Source organism: Culex pipiens, chromosome 2, assembly GCF_016801865.2.
Source record: "Culex pipiens pallens isolate TS chromosome 2, TS_CPP_V2, whole genome shotgun sequence".
In the NCBI taxonomy this organism is placed as follows: domain Eukaryota; kingdom Metazoa; phylum Arthropoda; class Insecta; order Diptera; family Culicidae; genus Culex; species Culex pipiens.
The window spans coordinates 181,085,293-181,111,935 of NC_068938.1; the positions used below are offsets into that span (position 1 = coordinate 181,085,293).

General features: G+C 41.9%; 2 protein-coding genes across 3 annotated transcripts; one reads left to right on the forward strand and one right to left on the reverse strand.

The window, feature by feature from the left end:
- Positions 1-464: 464 nt before the first annotated feature.
- LOC120429555 (zinc finger protein ZFP2-like) lies at positions 465-24,487 on the reverse strand. Its single transcript, XM_039594611.2, has 5 exons — positions 24,360-24,487; positions 1,920-2,609; positions 1,657-1,867; positions 1,069-1,599; positions 465-1,016 (listed from the first exon to the last, which is right to left on the reverse strand). The coding sequence occupies exons 2-5, from the start codon at positions 2,557-2,559 to the stop codon at positions 800-802; spliced, it is 1,599 nt and encodes a 532-aa protein (XP_039450545.1). The 5' UTR covers positions 2,560-2,609; positions 24,360-24,487; the 3' UTR covers positions 465-799.
- Positions 24,488-24,571: 84 nt separating this feature from the next.
- Positions 24,572-26,540, forward strand: LOC120429566 (AP-3 complex subunit mu-1-like). 2 transcript variants are annotated; one of them, XM_039594618.2, is made up of 6 exons: positions 24,572-24,716; positions 25,064-25,151; positions 25,208-25,533; positions 25,588-25,747; positions 25,803-26,302; positions 26,360-26,540. In XM_039594618.2, exons 1-6 carry the CDS (start codon positions 24,682-24,684, stop codon positions 26,493-26,495), a joined length of 1,245 nt encoding a protein of 414 aa, XP_039450552.1. In that variant the 5' UTR covers positions 24,572-24,681; the 3' UTR covers positions 26,496-26,540. The 2 variants fall into 2 exon arrangements, with proteins under 2 accessions (XP_039450552.1, XP_039450550.1); XM_039594616.2 differs by having other exon boundaries at positions 25,803-26,540.
- Positions 26,541-26,643: the final 103 nt, after the last annotated feature.

Below are 26,643 nucleotides of genomic sequence, written 5' to 3' on the forward strand. Positions count from 1 at the left end.
ACTCTGACCCGCGGTGGTCAAAAGTTTACGATCCGTTTCAACAGGCCACCAGCTAGGTCATCATGAAAACCAAGCCAACGTGGAGGTAAGAAAATAGGACACTCGCAAGGAACCAGAGCTATACTGTTCTGATCAAGATAATTCGGATGATCTAACAGAACTACGGATGTTGTTAGTTACGCTCTTTCCAGGATGTTCCTTACGTGGACGTCAACCGAAGAGCACACAACAAGGTCAGTGCCATTGCATGCTCTTAGGTATCAATCCTTGGCAGATTTTAAATTTGTATAAAACTAATTTTAATTAAGAGTATCAATATGATTTAGAAAAATAAAATAAACACTTTAATAACGATAAATCACCAGCATTTTTGTTTTATTTTTAAGAAATCATATTTATAACTCTTATTTTAGGTTTTCAATTCAAACTCTTTGAAGCAACCATTGAAAATTTATATCAAATTATACAAACGTGGGCGCCGTGGACTCGAGGTACGGCTCTGGTCAAGTGTAACATAGCTAGTTGCACCTTTTTTCAGATAAACTACACATCCGGTGATTCAATAGTGTTAATTTACCACTTTTTAGTTTGTACCATGTTGGTTTGACAAAGTCGTAAAGCTGTTTCCCTTCCCTTTCGAGGAGCGTACTTTGTCAACCTCAAAGTTTGAACTTTTCTTTCATAGTTTAGCATAGAGAGAAACAGTCTTATGAGTGAGACAATAAACTTTTTTAACTGCTCGAAGTAGAGAATGCGCTTTTAACACTTCCAAACGCTTATTTCCATACCCTCAAAAAGCTCATCGCACCAGGCACGCCTTCTTCTCCAGGTGCGCCTTCAGCGAGCAGTTGTACGTGAACCGCTGGTCACACTCCGGACATGCGTACGGCTTCTCATGGGTATGAATCCGCTGATGGACGCGGTTAGCTTCGCCCGATTTGAACCGCTTGCCGCACACTTTGCACTCGTACTTGCGCTCGTCCGAGTGCACCGACATGTGCTTCAGGAGGCTCCGCCTGCAATTGTAGTATTGAAATAGGGTTTTTGCTGAAATTTTGAAGCACGAACTTGTCATGGAACCGCTTCTCGCACTGATTGCACTGCATCTTGGGTTCCTCGTGCTTGTCCCGGTGCAGCTTGAGCGAACCTTGCGTCGAAAGTGTAGCTCCGCACACGTCACAAACGAATCCCAGCGTTCCGCAGCCTTCCTCGTGGTTGGCGCACGCCCCCTGGTTGAAGAAAGTTTTCGCGCAGCCGGGCTTGCCACACTGGAAGGGACGTATGCCGTCGTGTCGCCGGAGGTGCGCCTCCAGCGTTCCTTTCCGGGTAAAATGCTTATCGCAGCGTGGGCACTTGACACGCTTCCGCAGCGCTCCACACTTGCGTTGGTGGTGGAACAAAATATCGCCGGCCAGTGGGAATTTGTGACCGCAGTTGCGGCAGGAACGCGCACCGGTGGAGGCTTCATCCTGGTCGGAGGATTCGGACCCTTCGGGGTTATTCTCGGAGTGCGGTTTCTTGGATTGTTGGCTGCTGGTGTCTGACTGAGGATCGTTTTCTACGCTCTGACAAACCGTCATGTGGTTCTGGCAGTCCTTACTGGAATTATGTAGATTTAATAAAGCATTTCTTTAAAAAACAAAGCACCAAACATACGCTAGCGCAAACATCCCGTTACATCGCGGGCAAACCGAAGGAATGTGGGCAGTATTGTGAGCTTCAAGTTCAGCTGCCGTCGGAAACTCCAACGAACAGATTTTGCAAGTTTTGGGTGTTGATGCGCACATGGCTTCATGCTGAGTGCACGCCTTTGGACTGGGAAACGCTTGCTGGCAAGTGGTGATCCCACATTTGAAGGGATTTATGTCTAAAAAAACAAATCAATCAGTAACTTCACCTTCACGCCTCGATATTGCCACCTTTGTGCCCGTTCATGTGATAGCCATATTCGTTTTTGTTGATGAAGTTCGCTGGACATATCGAACAATTGAAAACGGCCACCGATGGCTTCTTGGGTTGCACCGTCGGCTTCGCTACCTTCACGAGCGTCACTTCCGGCAGCAACTGTTGAAGTTCAGCGAGCGCTTCCGGTTCCTTTTCCCGCACGGCAGCAGGTTTCTTTTTTGCCGCTTCCAGCTCGATCGGTTCCAAAACCTTCGCCTTTTGCTGCTCATCCTGCCGGACCAGTGCCGTCAGGCAGCTTCGCTTGAACGTGTAGAACAGGTTGAACATCTTCACGCAGCTGGTGCAGCACGGGACCTTGTAGGGCGCCTTTCGGAAGTTGAACTTGGCCACCAGCACGAACTCGATCTTTTTGGGCAGCGACGGATCTTCGGCGCCGAGTCCGTTGGCCAGTTCGCGGAAGCAGAACAGACAGCCCTGAATCTGCAGCGGATCGGGAGCGGCCACATGGAACTGGGGGCTGGGTTCGAACTCTATCGGTTCTTCCTTGATGTCCAGTGGATCCGGGGATGGTGAAGCTGGTTTCGGTTCGATATCATCTGGCTGCGGTGACGGTGCGAACGATTCCAAGCAGAGTTCTGATTCGTCGGAATCCATTTGTTCGGGTTTGACTTGTGATGAGTTCTGAGCTGCCGGGGGATTCGTTTCTGCAATTGAGTATGGGTCATTCCATCTGAAGCGGAACAGCATTTGAAAATTACCCTCTCCGATCCTGCTCAAATTTGGCAGGGCTGTTGATACTATCAAAACATGCAAAAATCCCGAATTTCATCCAAATCGGACCACCCCCTCCATTTTTGTACCTCCCCAAAAAATCGACTTTTTGACGATTTTTGACCAAACCTCCTAGTTTGAAACGACGATAACTCAGGAACCACAAATCTTAGAGGGTCGGTCTTAGACTCAATTTTGAAGGAAATTGGACGTAGAATCCATTTCCGTGATCAAAATTTAGATTAATTTATTTTTTCTACCTGTATTGCGCAATTGAAAAGTTTAAACGGCCGTATCTCAAAACACCCCAACTTATTTTTTTTATTTGACCTCACCATCGTGTTCCCCGGCCAATTTTACATAAGAATCACTTATCGACAGAAATGAATATGTTTTGTTCCAGAGATATCGAATTTTAAAGTTTTGTGTTTTCGAGATTACCTACATCAGCTTCATTCGCCGCATCTGCTAGAAGCACACAGGCGGGCTGATCAATAACTGCTACCTGGTCATTTATTGAAATAATATTTCATCATAAATAATCTTTATCAAATTGGGCAAAAAATAACTGTATAACACTGTAGGAAACTGGAGTTTAATCGCGAATGTTTATCTGTTAAAAACAATGAATGAAGTGAATTTCTGTGCTAACCCACAGGACAGAGCAATAACGACACACAGTAAAGGGCAGAATTGGATTCCGATGCAAAATGCAATTAATCTTGTTAGTAACACTGAACAATAAGTGCACGATACATTATTGAGTTATAAATATGAATTAAAATGAATAAAATTTGTTGATTTGTTGTACTCTAGTGAAGGACGATCACAAGGAGTAGGAAAAGGATTTCTGTAAAGTATAAAACTGAAAAATGTAAGAAAATCACAAAGTTTGATCTGCTGCAAAGCGGCTAATTCCCCAAATTTTGTTGCGATGATTTCGACATCGTCCGAACAACAGTGTTTTTTTTCTTCTGTCATTCTTGGATTCTTGGAACACAATACGGCTGCTGTCCTCACGTATAAAGGATTTAAAAAAATGTACCTTGACCAAAATCATCTTTTAATCAAATGAAGCTGGCTCACAATATAAAAATTGATTTAATATGATCAATCTTTTAACCCATAAATGAGATTTGCCAAATTATGGTAAAGTGTCAATAATAAACTATAATAATAATAAAGCAGGTTTTGGGGTTTTTGCTGAATGGTACTATTTTGCTACCGCCCATGATAAAGGCCCTAGTCATGGCCTCGGAGGTTCTCTAAAACGGTTAGCAACACGTAAATAAACGGTGCATTCAAAATAACCCAATAAATATTTTTTTCACAAAAATAGATTGATCAAGGTAGGGGAACAGCATCTAATTCCAGCGTTCTTCTAATGTTGCCATATCAGCGCTTTGGCATTCAATTACAGCTGATTAAAAGCGTTTTCAACTGAAATCGAGTGATAAATAGCTCAATAAGAAAGAAGTGAACAAGCAAGTTTCTACCAAAAGTTTTGCAAAATTTGTTGTTTAAATAGTGAAAATCTCGGGTGAGTTTTCAAAAAGCCGTAAGAGCCACCGTGACCTCCGACACTAATATTTGTTTTTCTCCCAATTGTAACAAAATTTAATTTTTTTTTTCAGTTTGGGGCACTTGAGAGACGAGTTGATGAACAATCTTAAGCATTTTTGAAATTTGTTTTTTCGTAAGTAGGTCGGATACCGATGCAAAATAGGCTTTGTTTACCATTGGCAATTACGGCTTTTTGACTTAACCTGCCAAACATACGAGAATTTCCCCTATTAGCCATTTGAATAAATATTTGCGTAAAATTATAAAAAGATAAATTAAATTAACTATCTCCCAGAACACCAGGTAGCAGTTATTGATCAGCCCGCCTGTGTGCTTCTAGCAGATGCGGCGAATGAAGCTGATGTAGGTAATCTCGAAAACACAAAACTTTAAAATTCGATATCTCTGGAACAAAACATATTCATTTCTGTCGATAAGTGATTCTTATGTAAAATTGGCCGGGGAACACGATGGTGAGGTCAAATAAAAAAAATAAGTTGGGGTGTTTTGAGATACGGCCGTTTAAAGTTTTCAATTGCGCAATACAGGTAGAAAAAATAAATTAATCTAAATTTTGATCACGGAAATGGATTCTACGTCCAATTTCCTTCAAAATTGAGTCTAAGACCGACCCTCTAAGATTTGTGGTTCCTGAGCTATCGCCGTATGAAACTAGGAGGTTTGGTCAAAAATCGCCAAAAAGTCGATTTTTTGGGGAGGTACAAAAATGGAGGGGGTGGTCCGATTTGGATGAAATTCGGGATTTTTGCATGTTTTGATAGTATCAACAGCTCTGCCAAATTTGAGCAGGATCGGAGAGGGTAATTTTCAAATTTGCACTTTTTCGTGCACAGTTGAGATGGAATGACCCGTATTTAAACGTTAGAAATTCCATTCCATATCCAGCTGTATTGTTCAACAGGTTTCGGTCCAAAAGCAAGAGAAGTCAATTGGCTTCTTTTTTGGCTTCCAAATCTGGCTCCGCTTCGGTTAGCCGATTGACTTCTCTTTCTCTTATATTTCGGTAGAAATTCTGAATTTCGGGCCAAATTTATCCTCTTCTTCTTCTTCTTCCTATCTGTGCGAGCCAACAGCTGTCAGCTCATTTGGAGGGCTCAGTTGCTGTGACTATAATGCCCTGTGGTTTTTTTGCCGCTTGACGCAAGCACGACGATGTCGCTAATACTCAGATCACTGAATCATTCGCCGGTTTAGTCATAGCCATTTGTCAACTAATCTTATCAGAAACATCTAAATATCAGCTTTAATTTCTTTTAAAAAATCAAAAACTTCAACGTATAAATTCAAATCTTTTGTTTTAAATAAATCTAAAAGGTTTCTAAAACGACAGTCGAACGAGTATTTTGTACGAGTGTGTCCAAACTTACAACAATGTAATCCCGCATAAAGATTTCTGATGAACTTACAGTAAATTTTAACGTTACAAAACGATAAAATATATTGTCATTTTGACAGTGTTTTAACAGTAGACAGCATCGTTTTTTAAGATAATTTGCGTCGTATTTTGGGATTTTACCATAAAAAAGGGGGGTTGTTATGCACCGGTACCATAAAAATTTCGAAATTTTTCCATACATTTTTTTTCCAAATACGACGCATTTTACTGTTAATCTAATGTTGCATTTTTCATTCAAAAACTTGCCCTGACTATAGAAAACATCATACATTTATAATAAAAACAGCAAGCATTACAATGGATTACGCAGTAAAATTATAGTCCTTTATCATTTTTTTCCTACTAAATACAGTAGTTGTTCGGTAACTGGGCGCTGTTTAACTGGGCTGCTTTTTAACTGGGCGCTCGATAACTGGGCCGTAGCCCAGTTAAAAAGCAGACAAACGTCAAAAAACCAAAACAAAACAAAATGACCGAGGGGTTAATGGATGCAAAAGTCGTTTTCAAAAAATACAAAGACTTTTTCGAAAATTTATTCAATTTTAACTCACAATTATAGAAATATGAATAGTAAGTATTGTAAATTAATTTGAGTAACTTTTATTTTAATGTTTTATCACGAAAATGTTATGCATAGGTGGTCCCCTCGAAATTTTCTATTCAGCCCAGTTAGCGAGCAGAATTCGGTGACTGGGCTACATTCTCAGCCCAGTTACCGAACAACTACTGTAGTACTGTTTTCACTCTATCCGTACATTGAAATAAATAATCATTGCAGTGAATTTCACAGTAAAATTATAGTTTATTATCGTTTGTTTCCTACTAAATGGTACTGTAAAAACTATATTCAAACAGTACAATGAATTGTAGGTACATTAGAATTTATTTTAATTTTAATTCGTTTTGTTTACATTTCACTTTTGTTTTAATTCTATTTGCGTTACCAACACTCCAAACTGCAACTCCAGTGACTTTTTTTTTCTTTGGAGATCTATCTTCAATACTGGAGCCGGGATTAGTTCACGTTCGTTCTCAATTCTCGTTGTGAATAATGAGCTCGGGAAACTCTGGTAGCTTTTGTGTTCCGGTGTGGGTTTCTATTCAATTCTGTGGATTGCGAATGATTATTAGTAATTATTTTTTGGCAACTCCCGCTGCTTTGCGGTGAAACTTACCCAACGAGAAATGGGATTCAAGCCTGCCGCGAGCCACCGTCTTCAAGGAAAAGGCCGGATTAATCTTTTGGTACATAGACGAGTACCTGAGGAACAGTATAATAAATTAGTTGATGTGGAGAATTATTTTCAAAATTATCGAAAAAGCTTACATTGTTCTTGTACTCGACGACCTCATCCGTGCCTTCCAAGATCTCAACGATGAGCACATCGTTTGTTAGCTCTGGTTGAGGTTCCTCTTCTTGCTTCCTGTCTGACCAGAACATCCGGAGACGGATGTCCAATTTTGTTGTACATACTGGTCCGCTGGAATTAGAGAATTTATCCTCGTTATGATTTCAACAAATGATTCTTTTAAAATTTAAATCAGCTTACCACAAAGAGAACCGCTTACGTAAACAGCATTGGTGTGGGTAGAAGGGATTCATTCTGCTGGTTACAGGTTTCACAGGGCACGGTGCGACGGATACTGCCAACAGTGACGAAATCGGCCGGTGATGAACGACATGAATGGAGAAAGGAGTTTGAGTGTAGGCAGGTGCAGAGGGTTACTCTGTGGTTGGAGTTCGTCGCTGGTGTAGTTCCTCGGCCAAATAGAGCGCCAACAGCTTCAAATGATCCATGGTCGAAATATTCCCTGTTGGAAACCAAATACAAAAGATTGTTAAAACGAGCTGCCCAAGCAAGAAAAATGCCTGCTGCTACTATTTCCAATGCAACAAGTGATTTGTTGACATTTTTCGGCATCCTCCGCAACGTCAAACCATACAAATTTGTTGCCGAATCTTTTCCGGAAGAGATCCGACACCAACTTCGGACTGGTTTGACGTTTGCGGAAGGTGCCGAAAAGTTTGGTAATGTCACTGCTTGCAAAAAAAGTGGGGAGGGACTCCGGTCTCCCCCACGAACACAGTTGGAAACAATTCCAAGATCCAAATTTCTCCACTCTCGAAATACTTACCAAAGTTGCTGAAAATCGTCGTTCCACACCTAGTCACAATCTCGGAGTGATTCCGGCTTGGTCCCCGGCGGGCCTTTTCAACAAAAGACGGGAACTAAATCGAAATATGCTTGGGCAAGCGCCCAATAAACTTTCACACGCGATTTATTGCGGAAAATTCGACACCAAAACCAACAACTACGCGGACATGATCGAACACGCGTGAGTGAAAAAGTTTGACAGCTCGATGGTGCGTTCGTTTGAGTACGCTCAGTACGCTACATGTCACTTGCATTGGTGCGTTCGTTTGGTAAGCTTGTGCTGCACAATAAAGCTTTTTTTTGGTAGCTGATTCACTCTGTTTTAATTGGGTACTAAAGCCCTATGTCAATTTTTATGTACAACGGTAAAAAACACGATTAAAAACCATTTCTGATCACTTTTTTTTCATTTTAATGCAATTTTTTGTTTTGACAAGACAACATTTTTTCGATGGATCAACTATGGTCCCCTTGGAACGAGTTGTCAAGTAGGAACTTTTCTGTCAAGAAGGACCGCGAGGTTAATTTTTCAGTATTGATTTAAAAATCCATTTTAAACCTAGTTTTAAACTCTTTGTGGTCGTACAAAAGGTCATTGTACTCAGAAAAATAAGCTTTATCGCTGTAAACAATAATATCAGCAATCTAAGTTTCATTTTAGGACCCAATTGGGTACTAAAGCCCTATGTCATTTTTGATGTACAACGGTAAAAAACACGATTAAAAACCATTTCTGATCACTTTTTTTTCATTTTAATGCAAAAAAATGTTGACAAGACAACATTTTTTCGATGGTTCAACTATAGTCCCCTTGGAACGCTGTCAAGTAGAAGCTTTTCTGTCAAGAAGGACCGCGAGGTTAATTTTTCAAAATTGATTTAAAAATCCATTTTAAACTCTTTGTGGTCGTACAAAGGGTCATTGTACTCAGAAAAATAAGCTTTATCGCTGTAATTAATAATATCAGCAATCCAAGCTTCATTTCAGGACCCAATTATTTGTAGACATACAAAAATAAATACCTTGAAAAATCTACAATCAAGCAAACAAATATAATTGGGCCAATGTCGAAGCGTAAACAAAGAGCAACTCCATTACGTTAGTTGATATTCCAAGCAAAACAATGGTTATGGGCTGATGTGGATTTGTAAGCAACAGTCTGTCTTGATCACGTCAGTTCGTGTTTACATACAAAATGAGCAGGATAGACTGTTGTTTACAAATCCACATTGGCTAATTTACATTATTTTACTTGATTTACATTAGATACAAAAAAGATCTCGAGTAGGTGGACTATTTTGTATACTTTATAATTAAAACAAATGACAGCTCGCTCAACCATGTTGTGTTTGTTTGAGGAGGGTCGCACGGTTTCGGTGTAATGGTGCGTTCGGTACAGGGGGATGCTTAAAGCCGCCATCTTGGGTGATTGAGATTGATAACGCGCGCAAACTGCGCACAGTGAAAACAAAAATATTTTTTTTATTAATAATTCAATTTTTGTTATAAGAATTACTGTAGTAAAAGTCAAATTACACAGTAGTTAAGTTAAACGTTTCATGTGATAAAAGTACAACTTTAAATGAGGTCATCGGCCCGATGTGTGCTTAATAATCCCAACTTTAGTAGTTTATTTTGCAAATAAATTGATAAAAATCACCTCAAAAACATACACTAACTTTTAAACGTACATTGCGGTAAAATTTTACATAAAAACAATAATTACTTTATTTCCATTTTATGCCTGCAGTTTTTGTACTTTTTTTACAGTGCGCAGTTGCTTTGTTTTGGTTCCGTAACGAACAGCTGTTCTTTTGTGCTGGCGCCGTAATTGACAGCTCCCTTTTGTTCTGGTGCCGAAGTTGACAGCTTGTGTTGGCTGCGGGCGAGCTGCCTGTAGTGAGATATAGATGTCGCCCCCCTGGTTCGGTACAAGAAGGTCGCGCTTTATACATATAGAGCTTTATGACGTTTCGGGTACGCATACTAGCGCACCATATGATTTTGCTGGCCGGACAAAATTTAACCTCACTTTTTTTCGTGTACGTACACGCAATACATACGCAAGTAGATAATCAAAACTCAAAATCAAAAATTTTTAAATGTTGATATGTTGAAATGTTGAAATTTTAAATGTTTAAATGTTTAAATGTTTAAATGTTTAAATGTTTAAATGTTGAAATGTTTAAATGTTTTAATGTTTTAATGTTTTAATGTTTTTATGTTTTTATGTTTTTATGTTTTAATGTTTAAATGTTTAAATGTTTAAATGTTTAAATGTGTTCCGGTTCACCATCCCTATTCCCCCAACTGGCAATGCACACCCCTGTGCATTTGACAGTTCCCAGCGTGCGCCGTGACAACAGCTAATGGTACGTTCGTTTGATGGCTAGTTCCACACTAAGTGCCGCACTCAGAGTTGTCAAAGTGTTTCTTTGAAGAAACTCGCGCTAGTTCCGCACGAGTTTCGCCGCCATCTTGGAACTGAAACTCTAGTGCCGCACTCGATATTTTTTTCAGTATTTTTTTGAGACTTCCGGCGAACGCAGACGGCCATCGAGGAAGAAGAAGAAAACCCGGCAATGCACGACTATCGGGAGGAGTTCAACGAGTCCTACTACAGCGCGATGAACATCATGGAGAGGTACGTTACGGCCAACAAACCGGCAAAATCGGGTATCCGGACATCCGGAAGCAAAACCACCAACATCCAACGCGACATCCGAGATACGATGCAATTGTTTCTCGAGACGCAACGCGCCACGATAAAAGATCAGCTAAGGCCGGATTTGGAGGAAATGCTCGACCAAGCTGAGCGGTTGCTGTCATCGGGAGATGCCAAGGAGGATCCGGCCTACAACCTTGCCTACAACAACAACAAACCGGAAGCTCAATCCGGAAACGGAAATAGTGCGGAAGTGCCTGCGGAGACGCTTCGGGGAATCGATGGCAATCTTCCCCAAGCGCGGATTCACAACGATTTGGATTTTGAAGCATCATTGCTCACTTTTGGGGATTAGGAGGAGGTTCCGAAGCCGCAGCAGCTTACTCCTTCTAGTCAGACAGCCACAGTGCTCACTCGGATCAAGGATGAATGCTTTATCGTGCGAATTCCGGTCGACGATTCGGAGCATACTGTATCGGAGACCAACCACCCGGATAATAAGGAACCAACGAGCAAAAACGGGTTGGCAACAAGCGTGGAGGTAACGTTTGCGGCAGGAAAACATCGTCGCCGGCACATGTTGGTGGTTGTGATGGACCGACACCGCGTTCCTGTCGAGATACATGAAGCTCAGCAACAAACAAAGAAGGCGAAGCGGAAGGGCAGCGAGATTCCGAAGCGAAACACATTCATCGGGAAATCAGGCGCAGTTCCCATCCCGCTGAGGCGGCAGAACAAGTGGGAACTCATGCACAGCCCATCAAGCGAGATCTAGAGTCGATGGCATGTCCTGCATGCCAGCGTTCAGGGAGGCGGACCTCGGATTCAGATAAGCTACGATGGAGGAGGAGTAATCGGACAAGACAGGAGACGACCGGATGGCGACACTGCGGAGTGAAAAGGCGAATCACGTGCGAATGGTTTGAAGGGTCTGCGTGCGGATAGGGTAGAGGACCCAGAAATTGCCCACTTTATAGTGGGAATCATAGAAATTTGACTAGAATTCAATGACAATTTATGGTTTTCGGTTCTATTTGTTGTAAAACTTTGACAAACTATTTGCTTTTAAGTTTCCACAAGGTTTTTATCAATTACAAGTTCATTTTTGTTGAAATTTTGCGTTTTAATAAAGTGCTCTGAAGTGCCTATTTTCGCCCCCCTAAATCCAATTTTCGCCCACCCTTAGAACCAGTTTTCGCCCACGACAAAAATCAAGAAATCAAATAAAATTATGGCTCAAAACTAAGTAAATATGGTCTCCTATTGATTTACAATATGTTCCCGAAGCTCAATTTCATTGATGTGCACAATTTTGTTGCAATATTTTTAAATTGAAATTCAAAAAACCCTAGTTGTTTTTTTAACAGATATCCCACTAATTTTGAGGTTCTAACTAAAACCAAAACATGTTCGCACTCATAAAAAATATGACTTAAACAAAATTCCTAATAGAACTCATGTGTCCCGATTCATCCAAGATAAGGGCACACAGTTACAATTAGTTCCATGTTGTTGGTTTTATTAGGGGAACTTGAACCCTATGGGTCATTCGCTCCCGAATTGACTCAATAGAAAACTTCGAGTACCTCTTAAATAAAAATATTTAGCACATGTGCTATTTGTAAAGATGTTGTGTAACTACTTTTCCCTCCTTTACTTAATTTGTTCTACAATGTTTACTGGTAACTCTTACCACGTTTGAGCTATGTGTCCCATATCTGAGTTTAGGTTAATTTTTGAACTGATGTTTTTACCAAAACACCCTGATGAATGAAATAAAATAAAATAAATAATTAATATTTAAAAATAATCTGGAATGATCCAAAAATATTTTCAAGCACATTTCGCTGCGATTAGAAAAGTTTTTATGGTAAACGAAAACTGGTTCTAGCTAAAATCTGAAAACACAATACTAGATTTCGCCCTGGACGAAAATTGGATCTCATGTTTTTTCATGACCCCAATAATCGCCCACTTTATTTTATTGAAATAACCTTTGGTAAACTTTTGAAACAGGTAAATCACTATATTTTCATGAAATTCAGACGTGCAGTGAAGCAATAAATTATTCAGATACATTATTTTCGGACGAAATGAGTTGTTTTCCCTCATTAACATTATTACCCACTGTAGTCGGAATTGACAAAAATATGGCGGCTGCAATAAGGCTTTTTTTTAAATGCTTATAAAAACTTAATAAACAATAGTAATTCACTAGGAATGTTTCAATTAGAGCTAGAAATGAATGAATATGCAAACCTGCATAATAAATTCAACCAAAAAATGGTATAAGTTAGCTAAATACAGATTAAATCCAGTAGGTGGGCGAAAACTGGAGCAGGGCGAAAACTGGGTCCTCTACCCTATTGGGTTGAGGCACTTGTGCCTCAAGGCGGGGGAGTATGTTCCGGTTGACCATCCCTATTCCCCCAACTGGCAATGCACACCCCTGTGCATTTGACAGTTCCCACAGTGCACCGTGACAACAGCTCAGTCGCGAACATAAACACAATCGAATCGGACGTAAATAAAGCGGTTTAGTTTTAGTTAAAGTTTCCGGCGTGTTTTCTTTCTCCTCGGTTCTGCCTCGTCGGATCAGTCCAAGGTCCACCAAAACAAAATGTTTAAATGTTTTAATTCCTAATTAGTAATATGTTAAAATGTTGGAATCCTAAAATATTATTTTTTAGAATTTTAAAATTATTAAAATTTTCAATGTTTTTGTGTAATTTAAATATTTTGATATTTTTATATTTGAATGTTTATTTTTTATTTTTTTTACTTTGAAATGTTTAATGTTAATATTTTTTGTATACTTTTTAATTTTGGTATTGTGTTTGAGTAGAAATTTTAAATTTATAAAGATAACACCGGATCCGAATACCTCTTGAGTTAAGTGGTCCTTCAATTAAATAAAAAAAAATAAAAGCAGTTTTTCAGTACGTAACTAAGACATTACAATGGATCTTACTATTGCTAAAAAATAAAAATAAATACATCACCATATTTCTAATGTCAAAACCATGCAATTTGATGTATCCATACATTTTACGGTAGTTTATTTGTTATGACTTTATAAGACTTCCAATAACAAAACCTTCCAATTAGCTGTAACCATGAATTGTATAGTAGCTTCATCACCATTCCAGTAAGGTTTGAAAAAGTCAACAATAAACTTACAATAAATATTATAATATGTATTGTAATTGCATGGTTTTAACAGTGCAAATCATCATATAATTTTATGCGGGATATAATATGTTCTGCAGTTTCTGGTTCATCACAAAGATCGCAGTTTTCTTCGTCTACTAATTTCATTTTAGCTTTCCAATACTTAGAGTAATCATGACCAACTAATAATCTATTGAGTAATCTTGTTTGTTCATTCGTGAGATTTTTGTTAAAAAACCATGATTCTTTTTCAATAATTGGTTGAAATTGATAAAAAGTTTTTCCTTTCTCTTCAGCGTATTCCCGATACCACAAGTTTGTTTTTTCCATTAAATTAATTTTGAATGTATTAAATGCATCTTTAATGAGTATATCGTTAGACAATGTTGCTGAACTATTTAAACCTTGTTTGGCTAATTTATCTGCTAATTCATTCCCACTTATGTTAGTATGACTTGGTATCCACTGTATTGTCGTATTCCATTTACTTGCTTTTTTAATAATCTCTTGTATGAGTGTAGGTACTTTTTTGTAATTTAAACTAGATTGTATAATTAAACAGGAAGATTTAGAGTCTGTATAGATAACTGCGTTAGCTAATTCGTCTTCGTCTATCAAGTTAAGTGCTGTGTTAATTGCTATTAATTCCGCTGTGGTGATGCAAGTTTCATTAAGCAGTTTGAATGAATATCTACGATTGTTGTAGGCATTATATACACCAATTCCGACTAGTCGTTCTTCTTTTGAAGCATCTGTGTAAATGGACGGCCTATTTTTATATGTATTATTCTGCAAAAATAAGAATGAAGATTTTATTACGAATGGGTTGGTGTTTTTCTTGGTAGTGTCAATGTCTCCTAGTTTTGTTTTAATATCTAATGATTTTTGGTTCAAGGTAAATTTAACTGTAGGTGCTATTTTTGAAAATACATTTTTCTCTTCCAGATAAACTTTTTCAAGATACGATAATTTGCTATTGTCTATATTAGAATTTAGTGATAAAAGTTGTTTACTAATGATGTTTTGATTATTGAATGACCTTGCTATTTCCTTGCATGTGATGTAATGATGCCGCTTATCTAAAGGTTGAGAACTTGCTATTGCATTAAGAGAATTTAATGGAGTTGTTTTGGTGCACCCTGTTATTTTTCTCAAGCATTGATTATTAATTGTGTTAAGTATTTGTTTGTTAGTTTTCTTTGCATTGTTAAATACTGATGCTCCATATTCTAATACACTTCTGAAAATGGATTTATAAACTAAAATCATTGTCTGAGGATGTGCGCCGTATTTTATACTATTAATTACTTTTATCATGTTAAGCCTTTCAATTATTTTGGATTTTGTGTTTTTCATATGAATACCAAAACTCATAAACCGATCTAAAGTTATCCCTAAGTATGTGTAGTATTTAACGGTTTCTATAGCTTTATTGTTAATTTGGAGTGAAAGGGTGTTGTTACTATTTTGAAATAAAATGGCTTTAGTTTTATCTGGATTTATTGAGAAATTTAATTCTTGAAGCTTTTCTGTTAATTTGTTTAATGCTATTTGGGTTCTGTGATTAAGCGATTCTAAAGTCTTATCACTAACTATCAGGCAAAAGTCGTCCGCGTATTGTACTAAGGAAACGTTATCATCTGCTATTTTGTGGAGATTTGCTGTGTATACATTATAACATGAAGGAGATAGTACGTCACCTTGCGGTAATCCGTTTGAAGATATTCTAACAATAGATTGATTATTACTCTCAAACGTAATTTTTCTATTTTTAAGAAACTCTGCAATCCAAGCTGTAATCTCACACGGAAAATTAAATTCGTTCATTATATCTATTAAAATATCTGTTTTAACTGAATTGAATGCATTTTTTTTTTTTTTTTTTTTTTTTTTTGGGAGGGTGATCCAGCCGCACATCGTTGATGTCGAAACCTCTAAACTGGGCCCTCGTCCTGTCACGTCCGTCAGTAGTCTTGTCGTACATTACAACTAGAATCAGATCTGCCAATGAATTAGTACACTTCGACCAAATAAACACTGACGCTGTATGGATCTGACTCTAGAATAAATGCACAGTTGTGTGTTATTCATAAGTCCAAAATGTTCAATTATTCATATAAGTCCAAATATTCATTTGCGAATAACTACCTAACTTGAATTGAATACAAGATTTAAAGCAACCTATCCGAAAGCTACTCTTATCTTAAATCCCCGACATTTTAATTATTAACCAAAAAAAACCTTTCTTTTAAAACCTGTCTGGCTTCTTTTAAAAAAAACAAAAAAAAAAAATAACAGTTGTTATTTTACAAGTCGTGAATTGAAAAAGAGACGACCATTTGATCGTCAGAATTCCAATAGATCCTCGATTCGCAACAATGGTCGATACAATCATAATCCGACAGTCGTTAGTTCAACAGATCAACGAATTTAGTCCGATATCATTTCACTATTGATTGATCGAGACTCTATGGAAATTTTGACAAATCAGAATGGTTTTTATGCAACTTGAATGAAAATCACCGATTCTGATAGAATTACTAAATTCACTATTACTAATTTTGTCCCTAAATAACTAAATGCAAAGTATAAACAGTTGATATTTATAGTTAAAATCCTAAATTCTACAAAAACTGATTTTTTAAAAACCTGTATCCTAACCTGACACCCACATTAAGATAGGGAAAAATCACATATGTAGCGGTTCATTGTACAAATGTGATATTTCCACTATCAGAGAACCTCCTTGTCTCGATGACAGCTTACCGGCCATCGATTAAGCCCTGAGACTACGCCAAAGTGGGTTCTCGCAGCATGAAGTGGTGTCCATGTGTAAAAATGGAAGCTTCAGCAATATACTGAACACTTCGATTTTAATTCCACATCGAATCAAATCATACTCTTTGCCAAACAAGCATCAAACCTATGACACTCATTATGACAAAGCCCAGGGTATATCTGTTTTAACTGAATTGAATGCATTTGATAAATCGATAAATACTATAGCAGTGAGTTTGTTTTCTCTTTTGTTCTTTTTTATCATATTTACGACAAAGTTTGTACAAGTGATAGTAGAATTATTTTTTCTAAATCCGAACGATGTGTCTGGTATTATGTTGTTATCTTCTGTAAAATTGATAAATTTCTCTAAAACTGCTGAATTCATCACTTTAGTTAAGGTAGGAACTAATGAAATGGGACGTTTACCTTCTACAGTAGATTGATCCTTCCCTGGTTTTGGTATAGCTATGACTTTTATAGTTTTAAGCACGTTTGGTAAAAAACAATTCCTCCAGAAATCATTTAACATTTTAATTACTACTAGTTTTGTTTCAGGTTTTAGAATACTTAACATTTCATATGTAATTTTGTCCTCTCCTGGAGTTGATCTTTTCTTCTTTTTGCTTAAAATGTTATTGAATTTCTCCAATGTCAAAAGGTCATAATCTATTGTAATATTAAAGTTAAAATTCCCTGTTATGTCGTTTTTGCCAAAGTGTTTATCTAAAAATTGCTCTGCTAGTTTTGCATCTTCATATAAAATATTATTTGTGCGTTGTTTTCTCTTTTTCCCTGTTAGTTTTCCTATTTTTAACCAAAGTTCGCTAGATGACATTGAAGGGTTTATGTCAGAAACAAAATTTTTAAGGTTTTCTTTTGTAGCTTGATTTTTTAGTTTGTTAAAAATGGCTTCTTTTTTCTTATATAAGATCAAATTTTCAACAGAAGACTGTCTGTTGAAATTAGCTCTTGCTTCTCTTTTTTCAATCCATGCCCTATTTATTTCCTCATTCCACCAATACTTTGGAGTGTGTTTATTTTTGAATCTGTTCTTTTTGTGAATATCTGAAACTATATTTTGAAAATGTTCAATACTGGTATTGTTAGGTAAATCTATTTGCTGCAATTCTGTTTTAATCTTTTTATAGTTGTATACATATTGTGTTTTTTCTACTGAATTAAAACTGTAAATGATTTGAATAAGTAAATGATGACTACCAATTCCATAATCTAATGTTTTCCACTCGCAATCTCCAAAAATAGTCGGCGAACATAAAGTTAGATCAATAGCTGTTGAAGTTTTGTTTAATTGAACTGGAATATAAGTTTTTTCTTTTTTATTTAATAAAATCACATTAAATTCATTAATCAAGTTCATGACAATTTGCCCTTTAGCATCGTTATTATCATTACCCCATTCCTGGTGATGAGCGTTAAAATCTCCTCCCAATATTACATTTTTGTGAGATCTTAAAGCAGAAAAGATGTTTTTTAAGTCAGCGATTAGATTGGGTTTAGTTATTGAAGGTGCAATATAGATGGATACTAAAACAATGTCTAACGATACTACTCGAATAGCTATTACTTGTGTTAATTCTGAAACTGATGGTAAATTTATGTTTGAATACGAGAAATCTTGATGTAGAAATATAGCAGAACCACCGTAGTGGTCATTTCTGGAATGTAAAAACTTGTGGTAACGGTAAATATTGTACTTACTAGTATGCTCGAATGTTTGATTAGTCCATGTTTCCGATACAAATGCTGCTGCATAGTTATCGGTGATGAGTATTCGATTCAACTCATCTTTGTGTTTGCTTAAACTTTGAATATTACATTGAAGAAGCTTAAACTCACTTATCACGGGGGTGTTGAAAACTAGGTTTAAATTTATGTTGTTACTTCAAAGATGAGTTGAATTTGAATTTATACGTTGAGTTTACTTGAATACACTGTCAAACTTGAGAAACTTTTTAGAACAGTCCTTTATATGTTTCTGAACGGCTTCGCTGACATCTGGGTTCTGAACCAAAGCCGAGTAGAAGTTCATCAGATCACTTCGTACTTCGCTAGTCGCCTTTCTTTCTGCGTCTGCCATTGCCTGCTTGTACATCGCTTGCCACTTTTCTTGCTCGGTGGACGCAAATGGGTTGTTCAAACCGACTCCACAGGTGTTGCTTGGTTCGATTTCAGCTAGAAACTCGTTGTAGCTGTCCGATCTGATTCGCTTTTCTCCGAACTGGATCTTCGTCTTAGCTGGAACTTTCTGCGATTTGTTTGCGGCTGACTGGGTTTGTTGGGTCTTCTGCTGCTTCTGCTGCTGGTTGTTCGGCTGCTGTCCTGTTAGTTTCTTGGCAAAGCTGTTCTGGATCGTAGGAAATTCTTCGCTGTTCGCCAGCACGTCGTACATATTACTGATCGGCATCGGCGCAATCAACTCCTTAGCTTCGATGTACGTCAGGTTCTTCTTGGACATAACCTTCTGGATGCTCGCCTCTCTTGGTCCTGCTGGGCAGGTCGGGTCAGTCGTTCGATGGTCGGCTGTGCGGCAGTGCAGGCACTTCGTATCGTTCTGGCATTCTTCCTGGCTCCATTCGTGGACCCTGGAGCATTTCTCGCAGCGTTTCTTCGATTTGCAGTTGGCCGCTTTGTGTCCGTAACGGAGGCAGTTAGTGCAGAGGATGGTTCTACGAACATAAGGCTGCACCTTAACGTTGCATCCGTAGAGCTTGATTTTCTCCGGTAGAATCTGCGCTCTGAACGTGACGCTCACCCGGTTCGTTGGTTCCTTTCGCTCTTCGTCCTTGTTCCATCTGTTCAGTCGATACACATCCACAACCTGCACGCTGCTCTCGATTTCTTCCAAAATCTCCACCGTGTCAAGATCTTCCGGTACCCCGTTGATCACACCAGTGATGCACAGGACATGCTTCGGGATGTAGGCAACGTAACCCTTCTCGTTCAGGATTTTCTCCCCGACGAACATGTTAGCCTTTTGCCAGCAGTTGAAGAAAACGATGATCTTGCTTCGACCAAGGTACTTCAGATCAGTGACCGCGTTTTTGTACTTTGGGATCTTCCGTAGCACTGAACCGACCGAGAACTTGTTGATCTTCACGTTATCGTTCTTCGTTTCTACGTAAACCCGGTAAGGTCCGACATCGCGCGCCATGTACATGAACGTTTCCGTGCCGTTATCCAGTTTGTAACCGTTCATTCTCATTCTTCCGGGTGGCGCTCCGCCACCAGACTCATCCGCCATGTTTGCACTTTCGACGACCGCCTACTTTTCTCCGATTTTCTATTCACTGATCTTCTATTACTTCACTACTTCCAAAGAATTCGATTCGTCCCGACGAAACAGATTATTTTCTGTTGAAATCGCCCGAAAAAAGCACGTGGTAAAAAACCGAGTTGGAAAATGTTGGCGAAGCAACCGTTGAATTAATTATAAATTAGAATAGGCTATGACTTGGAGTGCAGCAATAAAACTATTCATTCGTTGTCTAACCCTCGAACTATAAAGACCTACTGCCTTTAGGTTATGGGCCCAGACAGTTCCGTAGCAACGGCTGTTTGGAGAAAATAACAGAAGAAAATTTTCACTCAACAAGTTCACTGAAGAATTTGGAAGAAGTTTTGTCCTGAAACGATGGCCGATGAAGAAGTCCGAGTTCCTGGCGCTGGACGAGGCGTGGCGGCGGTTCAACCTGGCGGTCCAAGGCTACCCGGAAGTTCCGTTTCGCTGCCAGTGAAGGAGGTGCTGCGTGGTTCGGAGAACTACAACTCCTGGGTGTTTGCCACGAAGATGGTCCTGATCAAGGAACGGACCTGGCGCGCCGTACGGGATCCTGTAGAAGGAGAACCGGAAGTGGACGCGGATACCTCGGAGCAGGCACTGGCGACTATCTGCCTCAGCATGGACCGGGGCCTACGTGGCATGGTCCAGAATGCGGCAACGGCAAGGGAAGCTTGGGACATCTTACGCAACACGTTCGAGGACAGCGGTTCCACCCGGAGGATCGGTCTCCTGAGAAAACTGACCGGGATTCGGTTGGTGGGAGCTGAGAAGGTGGAGGAGATCATCTGCCAGTCGACCCAGGAGTACGTCAGCGAGATAATGGTGACCTGCAACCAGCTGGCGGAAGTCGGCTTCAAGGTCGACGATGATTGGGTGTCGAGTTTGCTGCTGAAGGGTCTGCCCAAGAAGTACGCGCCGATGATTCTCGGACTGGAGTCGTCCGGGGTCAAGCTGACGGCGGAGAAGGTGAAGGCCACGATCATGCAGGAGGTGAAGGTCGAGGCTGGATCGAGCTCGAGCGAGAGCGAGGGCGCCTTCTACAGCAAGCAGCGGCAGCAGAAGTTCAAGAAGCCCGTCGAGAAGTGCGATGTGAAGTGTTACCGTTGCAAGAGGCTGGGACACTACGCATCGGAGTGCACGAACGGGACGAGCGCGAAGAGCAAGGAGAAGTCTGGTAACCACAAGGGGAATGCAATTTCGTTCTTTGCTGCGTTCAACGCGGTGGAGTCACCGGCAGGAGCCGGTCGTGACTGGATCATCGATTCCGGTGCGACAACTCACATGTGCCGGAACGAAGCAATCCTGGAGAACCCATCGAGTGTGTCGGCCAAGATCAATGTGGCCAACAACGCAGAGGTTGCTGTCGTCGCAAAGGGTTCCGTCAAGCTGGAAGCTGACTGTGATGGAGAAATCCGGGACCTGACGATGACCGACGTGATGTGCGTTCCTGACCTGGCGATTAACCTGCTTTCTGTTAGTAAAGTGTGCAAGAAAGGTTTTCGTGTGGAGTTCACGAAGGACGCGTGTGCGGTGCTGGACGCGAGTGACACGGTGGTAGCGATTGGTCGAGAAACGGACGGTCTCTACAAGCTCACCGAAACCAAGCGATCTCGTGCGAATCTGGTGCAAGCAGACGACCAGTTCGAGCTGTGGCATCGCCGGATGGGACATCTTTCTGCTAGCGGAATGAAGCGATTACGAGAGATGACGACCGGCGCCCAGTTCGACGTGAAGGACGGGCTGCAGTGTGTACCGTGCATCGAGGGCAAGCACCAGCGTCAACCGTTCAACGCGCGAGGGCAGAGAGCGGAGCGAGTCCTGGAACTGGTTCACTCGGATCTGTGCGGCCCGATGGAGACGGAGTCGATCGGAGGCAGACGCTACTTTCTGACCTTCATTGACGATGCCAGCCGCAAGACCGTCGTGTGCTTTCTGAAGTCGAAGACTGAGGTGCTGGAAGCATTTCAAAACTTCAAAGCGTTTGCGGAGAACCAGACAGGTGAGCGGATCAAGCGGATTCGTACCGACAACGGTCGTGAGTACGTGAACCGCGAGATGGAAGAGTTCCTGCGCAAGTCTGGTATCCACCACGAGAAGACCGTTCCGTACAATCCGGAACAGAACGGTCTGGCTGAGAGACGCAACCGCACGTACGTCGAGAGAGCGAGAAGCATGCTGTTCGACGCTGGCCTGGACAAGAGATTTTGGGCGGAAGCAGTGGCAACTGCGTCGCACGTGATCAACCGATCACCGGCGAAGGGACTGTCGGTGACACCGGAGGAGAAGTTCACGGGCAAGCGACCGGATCTGTCGCATCTCCGCGTGTTCGGGACCAAGTGCATGGCGCACGTACCGAAGGAGCGACGACGAAAGTGGGACAAGAAGTCGGAACCTTGCATTTTCGTCGGCTACAGCGACAACTCGAAGGCGTACAGGGTCTACAGCCAGAGGACCAAGTCCGTTGTGACAAGCCGAGACGTCATCTTCCTGGACGAGAAGTCGACCGGGACTGACGTTGCTTTGACGGAGCCTGAGGTCGGAGATGAAGAAATGGAGCTGATCGTGCCAAGTATTCCGATCGAGGTCGGTCCAGCTGCTGAAGAGGAAGCTGAGCCCGAAGAAGACGAGTCGGACTTCAGCGATTACGAGTCGGTCGAAGGCGATGCCGATTCGCTGGTTGAGGCGGAGGAAGAACCGTTGGTGCTCCCTCCACAACCAGAGGACCCACAAGTGTTGGTAAGGCGCAGTGGTAGGGAGCACGTGCCCCCAGGCAAGTATAAAGATTATGTGTGCAGTACCCTACCTGAAAAAGATTCCCAACCCAGACAGAACCGATCCATCCTGATGATGGTCGAGCCTGACACGTACCGTGAGGCGATTGCTCGAGACGACAGCGACCAGTGGAAACGTGCGATGCAAGCGGAGTTCGGAGCGCTGGTGGAGAATCGGACGTGGGAACTAACCGATCTGCCGAAGGGGAGGAAAGCTCTACGCTGCAAATGGGTCTACAAACTCAAGACGAACTTGGATGGATCTGTTGAGCGCTACAAAGCCCGCTTGGTGATCAAGGGCTATTCGCAGATCAAGGGCGTCGACTACAGTGAGACGTTCTCACCTGTAGTCCGGTACGCTACCGTCCGATACCTGATGTCGTTGGCTGCCAAGTTGGATCTCAAGGTGCACCAGATGGATGCAGTGACGGCGTTCCTGCAGGGTGACCTGGGAGAAGAGGAGATCTACATGGAGCAGCCGGAAGGCTTCACGGAATCAGGTGCCCCCACGAAAGTCTGTAAGCTGCGGAAGGCGCTGTACGGTCTGAAACAAGCCAGCCGGGTATGGAACCAGAAGCTGGATGCCGAGCTGAAGCGAACTGGGCTGAAGCGTTCGGCGTACGACACGTGCGTCTACTTCAAGCTGGAGGGCAACACGGTCCTTATCGTTGCCGTTTACGTGGACGATTTGTTGGTGTTCTCGAACAACCAGCAGTGGGTGACCAAGCTGAAGAAGGACCTGATGGCGCGATTCCGGATGAAAGACTTGGGCATGGCGAGCAAAGTTCTTGGCATGCGAGTGACCAGAGGCGACGGCAAGGTGATGTTGGACCAGGAGCAGTACATCAACGAGTTGCTGCAGCGATTCAACGTGGCCGAGTGTAATGCCGTCTCGACGCCTGCTGATCCGACTCAGAAGCTGACCAAGGAGATGTGCCCGAGCACTGTCGAGGAACGGGAGCAGATGGCGAAAGTTCCGTTCCGTGAACTGGTAGGCGGACTGCAGTATTTGGCGCTATCAACCCGGCCAGATATCTGCTACGCGGTGAACGCGGTCAGCCAGTTCAGCAGCAACCCAGGGAAGGCACACTGGATTGCGGCCAAGCGAGTGCTGCGGTACCTGAAGGGGACCAAGATGATGAAGCTGACCTACTCGAAGCACGGAGACCAGGGCTTCGTCGGATACAGCGATGCAGACTGGGGAAACGGGGGAAACGATCCCGAGACCCGTCGATCGATCACTGGCTACGTCTACATGGAGGCTGGTGGTTCGATCTCATGGAGCTGCAGGAAGCAGCCCACGGTGGCGCTATCGACGATGGAAGCGGAGTACATGGCCGTCTCAGCTGCTACCCAAGAGGCACTGTGGTGGCGCGGACTGCTGAACGAGCTGTCCGGTGTCGCTCAACCGGTCACGATCCACTGTGACAACATGAGCGCGGTGCACCTGGCGGAAAAGGAGATCGGCTACTCGCCCCGGAGCATGCATATCGATATTCGGCACCACTTTGTGCGCGAGAATGTCGAGGAGAAGCTGATCAAGCTGGAGCACGTCGCAACGGAGGCGCAGAAGGCGGACGTGTTCACGAAGCCGGTAGCTGTTTCAAAATTTGTTGAAGCACGGAAGTCTTTTGGAATTCACGGTTGAGGGGGGATGTTGGCGAAGCAACCGTTGAATTAATTATTAATTAGAATAGGCTATGACTTGGAGTGCAGCAATAAAACTATTCATTCGTTGTCTAACCCTCGAACTATAAAGACCTACTGCCTTTAGAAAATACACCTTTACGCGACGGCGTTCACCACTCGAATGTGTGTAAAAGCGTCCGGCGCTGATTTTTTGCAAATTTATCCTCACATTCCGGAAAACTGCTGATGAGTGTTTTGAAGGAGTTTTGCGCTGTTTTGGTTTTATGTTTGTCCCAGCAAATGTCAAACTGACTGGTTAGTAGTTTTTTCGAGTGCACTTTGACAGCGACGCGATCCACACAACAAAAACTGCTCGAATTCTGTTCCAACGCACACACTCAAAACCGCAGTCAGTTTGACAGCTCCTGGGGTAAACAAAAAACCAAAATAGCGCAAGATCCTTAAAAAACCACATCAGCAGTTTTCCAGATTGTGAGGAGAAATTTGCCTCGAAATTCAGTGAAATATTGCCGGAAATCGCGCGAAAAGTGATGATTCACAGCCTGTTCATCGTCAACGCGAGTGGGTAAGTGAAATTTTGTTGTTTTGAAGATTAAATTGAGAGAAATATGGAATTCTTTTAAAGTGAAAAGTGATGTTTTGATTTTGGTATGAAAAGGAGAAGAAGTGTTGCCAGTTTTTTATGTCATCGTTATTTTTCATAAACTCAATAATACTTGATGAAAATAAAAAAAATGCAAAAAACACAAAACTAAATGCTAAATTATGATTTATAGACGAGGAAATAAAACGAGTTTCAAAGAAATGAAATAATTAAAGGAAGTGCATGAAATTACCCAAATTTAACCAACAAAAGACATAATTCCAAGTTATTAAGTAGTGTTTTAAATGTTTTCAAAATATCTTCCTCAGCGATGTCTTCCTAGAAAAGCACTGGCGCAGCGTCGTTTCCCGGACATGCGTTTCGTACTTCCTGGACGTCCAGCGGGAATCGCCAAATGTAAGTTGCACCTTTTACCCTTCAAATGAAATTGTTCTAACTGAATTTTTTTCCAGGACGTCCCCCCGGTCATCTCGACGCCGCACCACTATCTGGTGTCGATCCAGCGCGGCGGTGTGTCGCTGGTGGCCGCCTGCAAGCAGGAATGCCCTCCGTTGTTTGTGATTGAGTTTTTGCACCGGGTGGTGGACACGTTTGAGGATTACTTTTCCGAGTGTACCGAGAGTATCATCAAGGAGAATTACGTGGTGGTGTACGAGCTGCTGGACGAAATGTTGGACAATGGGTTCCCGCTGGCCACGGAGAGTAACATTTTGAAGGAGTTGATCAAGCCGCCGAATATTTTGCGGACAATTGCGAACTCGGTGACGGGGAAGTCAAAGTAAGAGAGAGTTATTTTTTTTAGACTTGAAACTTATGTTAATTCTTCTTTCAGTGTAAGCGGAACTCTTCCAACAGGGCAGTTGTCGGCTATTCCGTGGCGCAGAACCGGTGTCAAGTACACCAACAACGAAGCTTATTTCGACGTGGTCGAGGAAGTTGACGCCATCATCGACAAAAACGGCCAGACGATCTTCGCGGAGATTCAGGGATATGTAAGCTGAGAAATCTTTCTTCAAACCAAATCTAATCCCACGATTCCACCCTCAGATCGACTGCTGCATCAAGCTCAGCGGAATGCCCGATCTGACGCTGTCCTTCATGAACCCGCGCCTGTTCGACGACGTGTCCTTCCACCCCTGTGTGCGCTTCAAGCGCTGGGAATCGGAGCGAATCCTCTCGTTCATCCCCCCGGACGGCAGCTTCCGCCTGATGTCGTACCACGTCGGGTCGCAAAGTGTGGTGGCGATTCCGATCTACGTGCGGCACAACCTCAGTCTCAAACCGGGCGAGCAGGGCCGCATGGACATCACCGTGGGCCCCAAAACCACCCTCGGACGGGTCGTCGAGGGGGTCAAGCTGGAGATTCGCATGCCCAAGGCGGTGCTGACGTGCGCGCTGCTGGCCAGCCAGGGCAAGTACACGTTCGATCCGGTCACCAAGACGCTGCACTGGGACGTGGGCCGGATCGATGTGACGAAGCTGCCGAACATTCGGGGAACGGTGTCGGTGGCGTCCGGGTGCACTTCGCTGGAGACGAGCATCGATCGGTTATTTGAGTCATATTCTCTTCAAATTCAAACACTTGAATTCGATCTTTTTTTCAGCGTTCAATTCACCATCTCCCAGTTGGCCGTCTCCGGGCTGAAGGTGAACCGGTTGGACATGTACGGTGAAAAGTATAAGCCCTTCAAGGGGGTCAAGTACGTTACCAAGGCTGGGAAGTTCCAGATTCGCATGTGAAGTTAAGGCAAGGTAATTTCCATCCCGTTTATTGTGTTGAAAGCATTTTAGATCAAAATCTCACTTTATTTATCCCCTAAAAATGAACGTATTATATATGATTATAAAAGTTTACCCAAGCATCATTCCGAAATGAACAAAAGTTAAG

Bases quoted from the DNA above. Each gene is read 5' to 3' on its own strand.
- LOC120429555 (XM_039594611.2), bottom strand. From the start codon at position 2,559: ATGGATTCCGACGAATCAGAACTCTGCTTGGAATCGTTCGCACCGTCA. The intron at 1,868-1,919 runs GTGGCAATATCG...TTGTTTTTTTAG, and splicing joins TCACATGAACGGGCACAAAG to ACATAAATCCCTTCAAATGT. The intron at 1,017-1,068 runs GTTCGTGCTTCA...CTACAATTGCAG, and splicing joins GAGAAGCGGTTCCATGACAA to GCGGAGCCTCCTGAAGCACA.
- LOC120429566 (XM_039594616.2), top strand. From the start codon at position 24,682: ATGATTCACAGCCTGTTCATCGTCAACGCGAGTGG. The intron at 24,717-25,063 runs GTAAGTGAAATT...TATCTTCCTCAG, and splicing joins TTCATCGTCAACGCGAGTGG to CGATGTCTTCCTAGAAAAGC. The intron at 25,748-25,802 runs GTAAGCTGAGAA...TTCCACCCTCAG, and splicing joins TCGCGGAGATTCAGGGATAT to ATCGACTGCTGCATCAAGCT.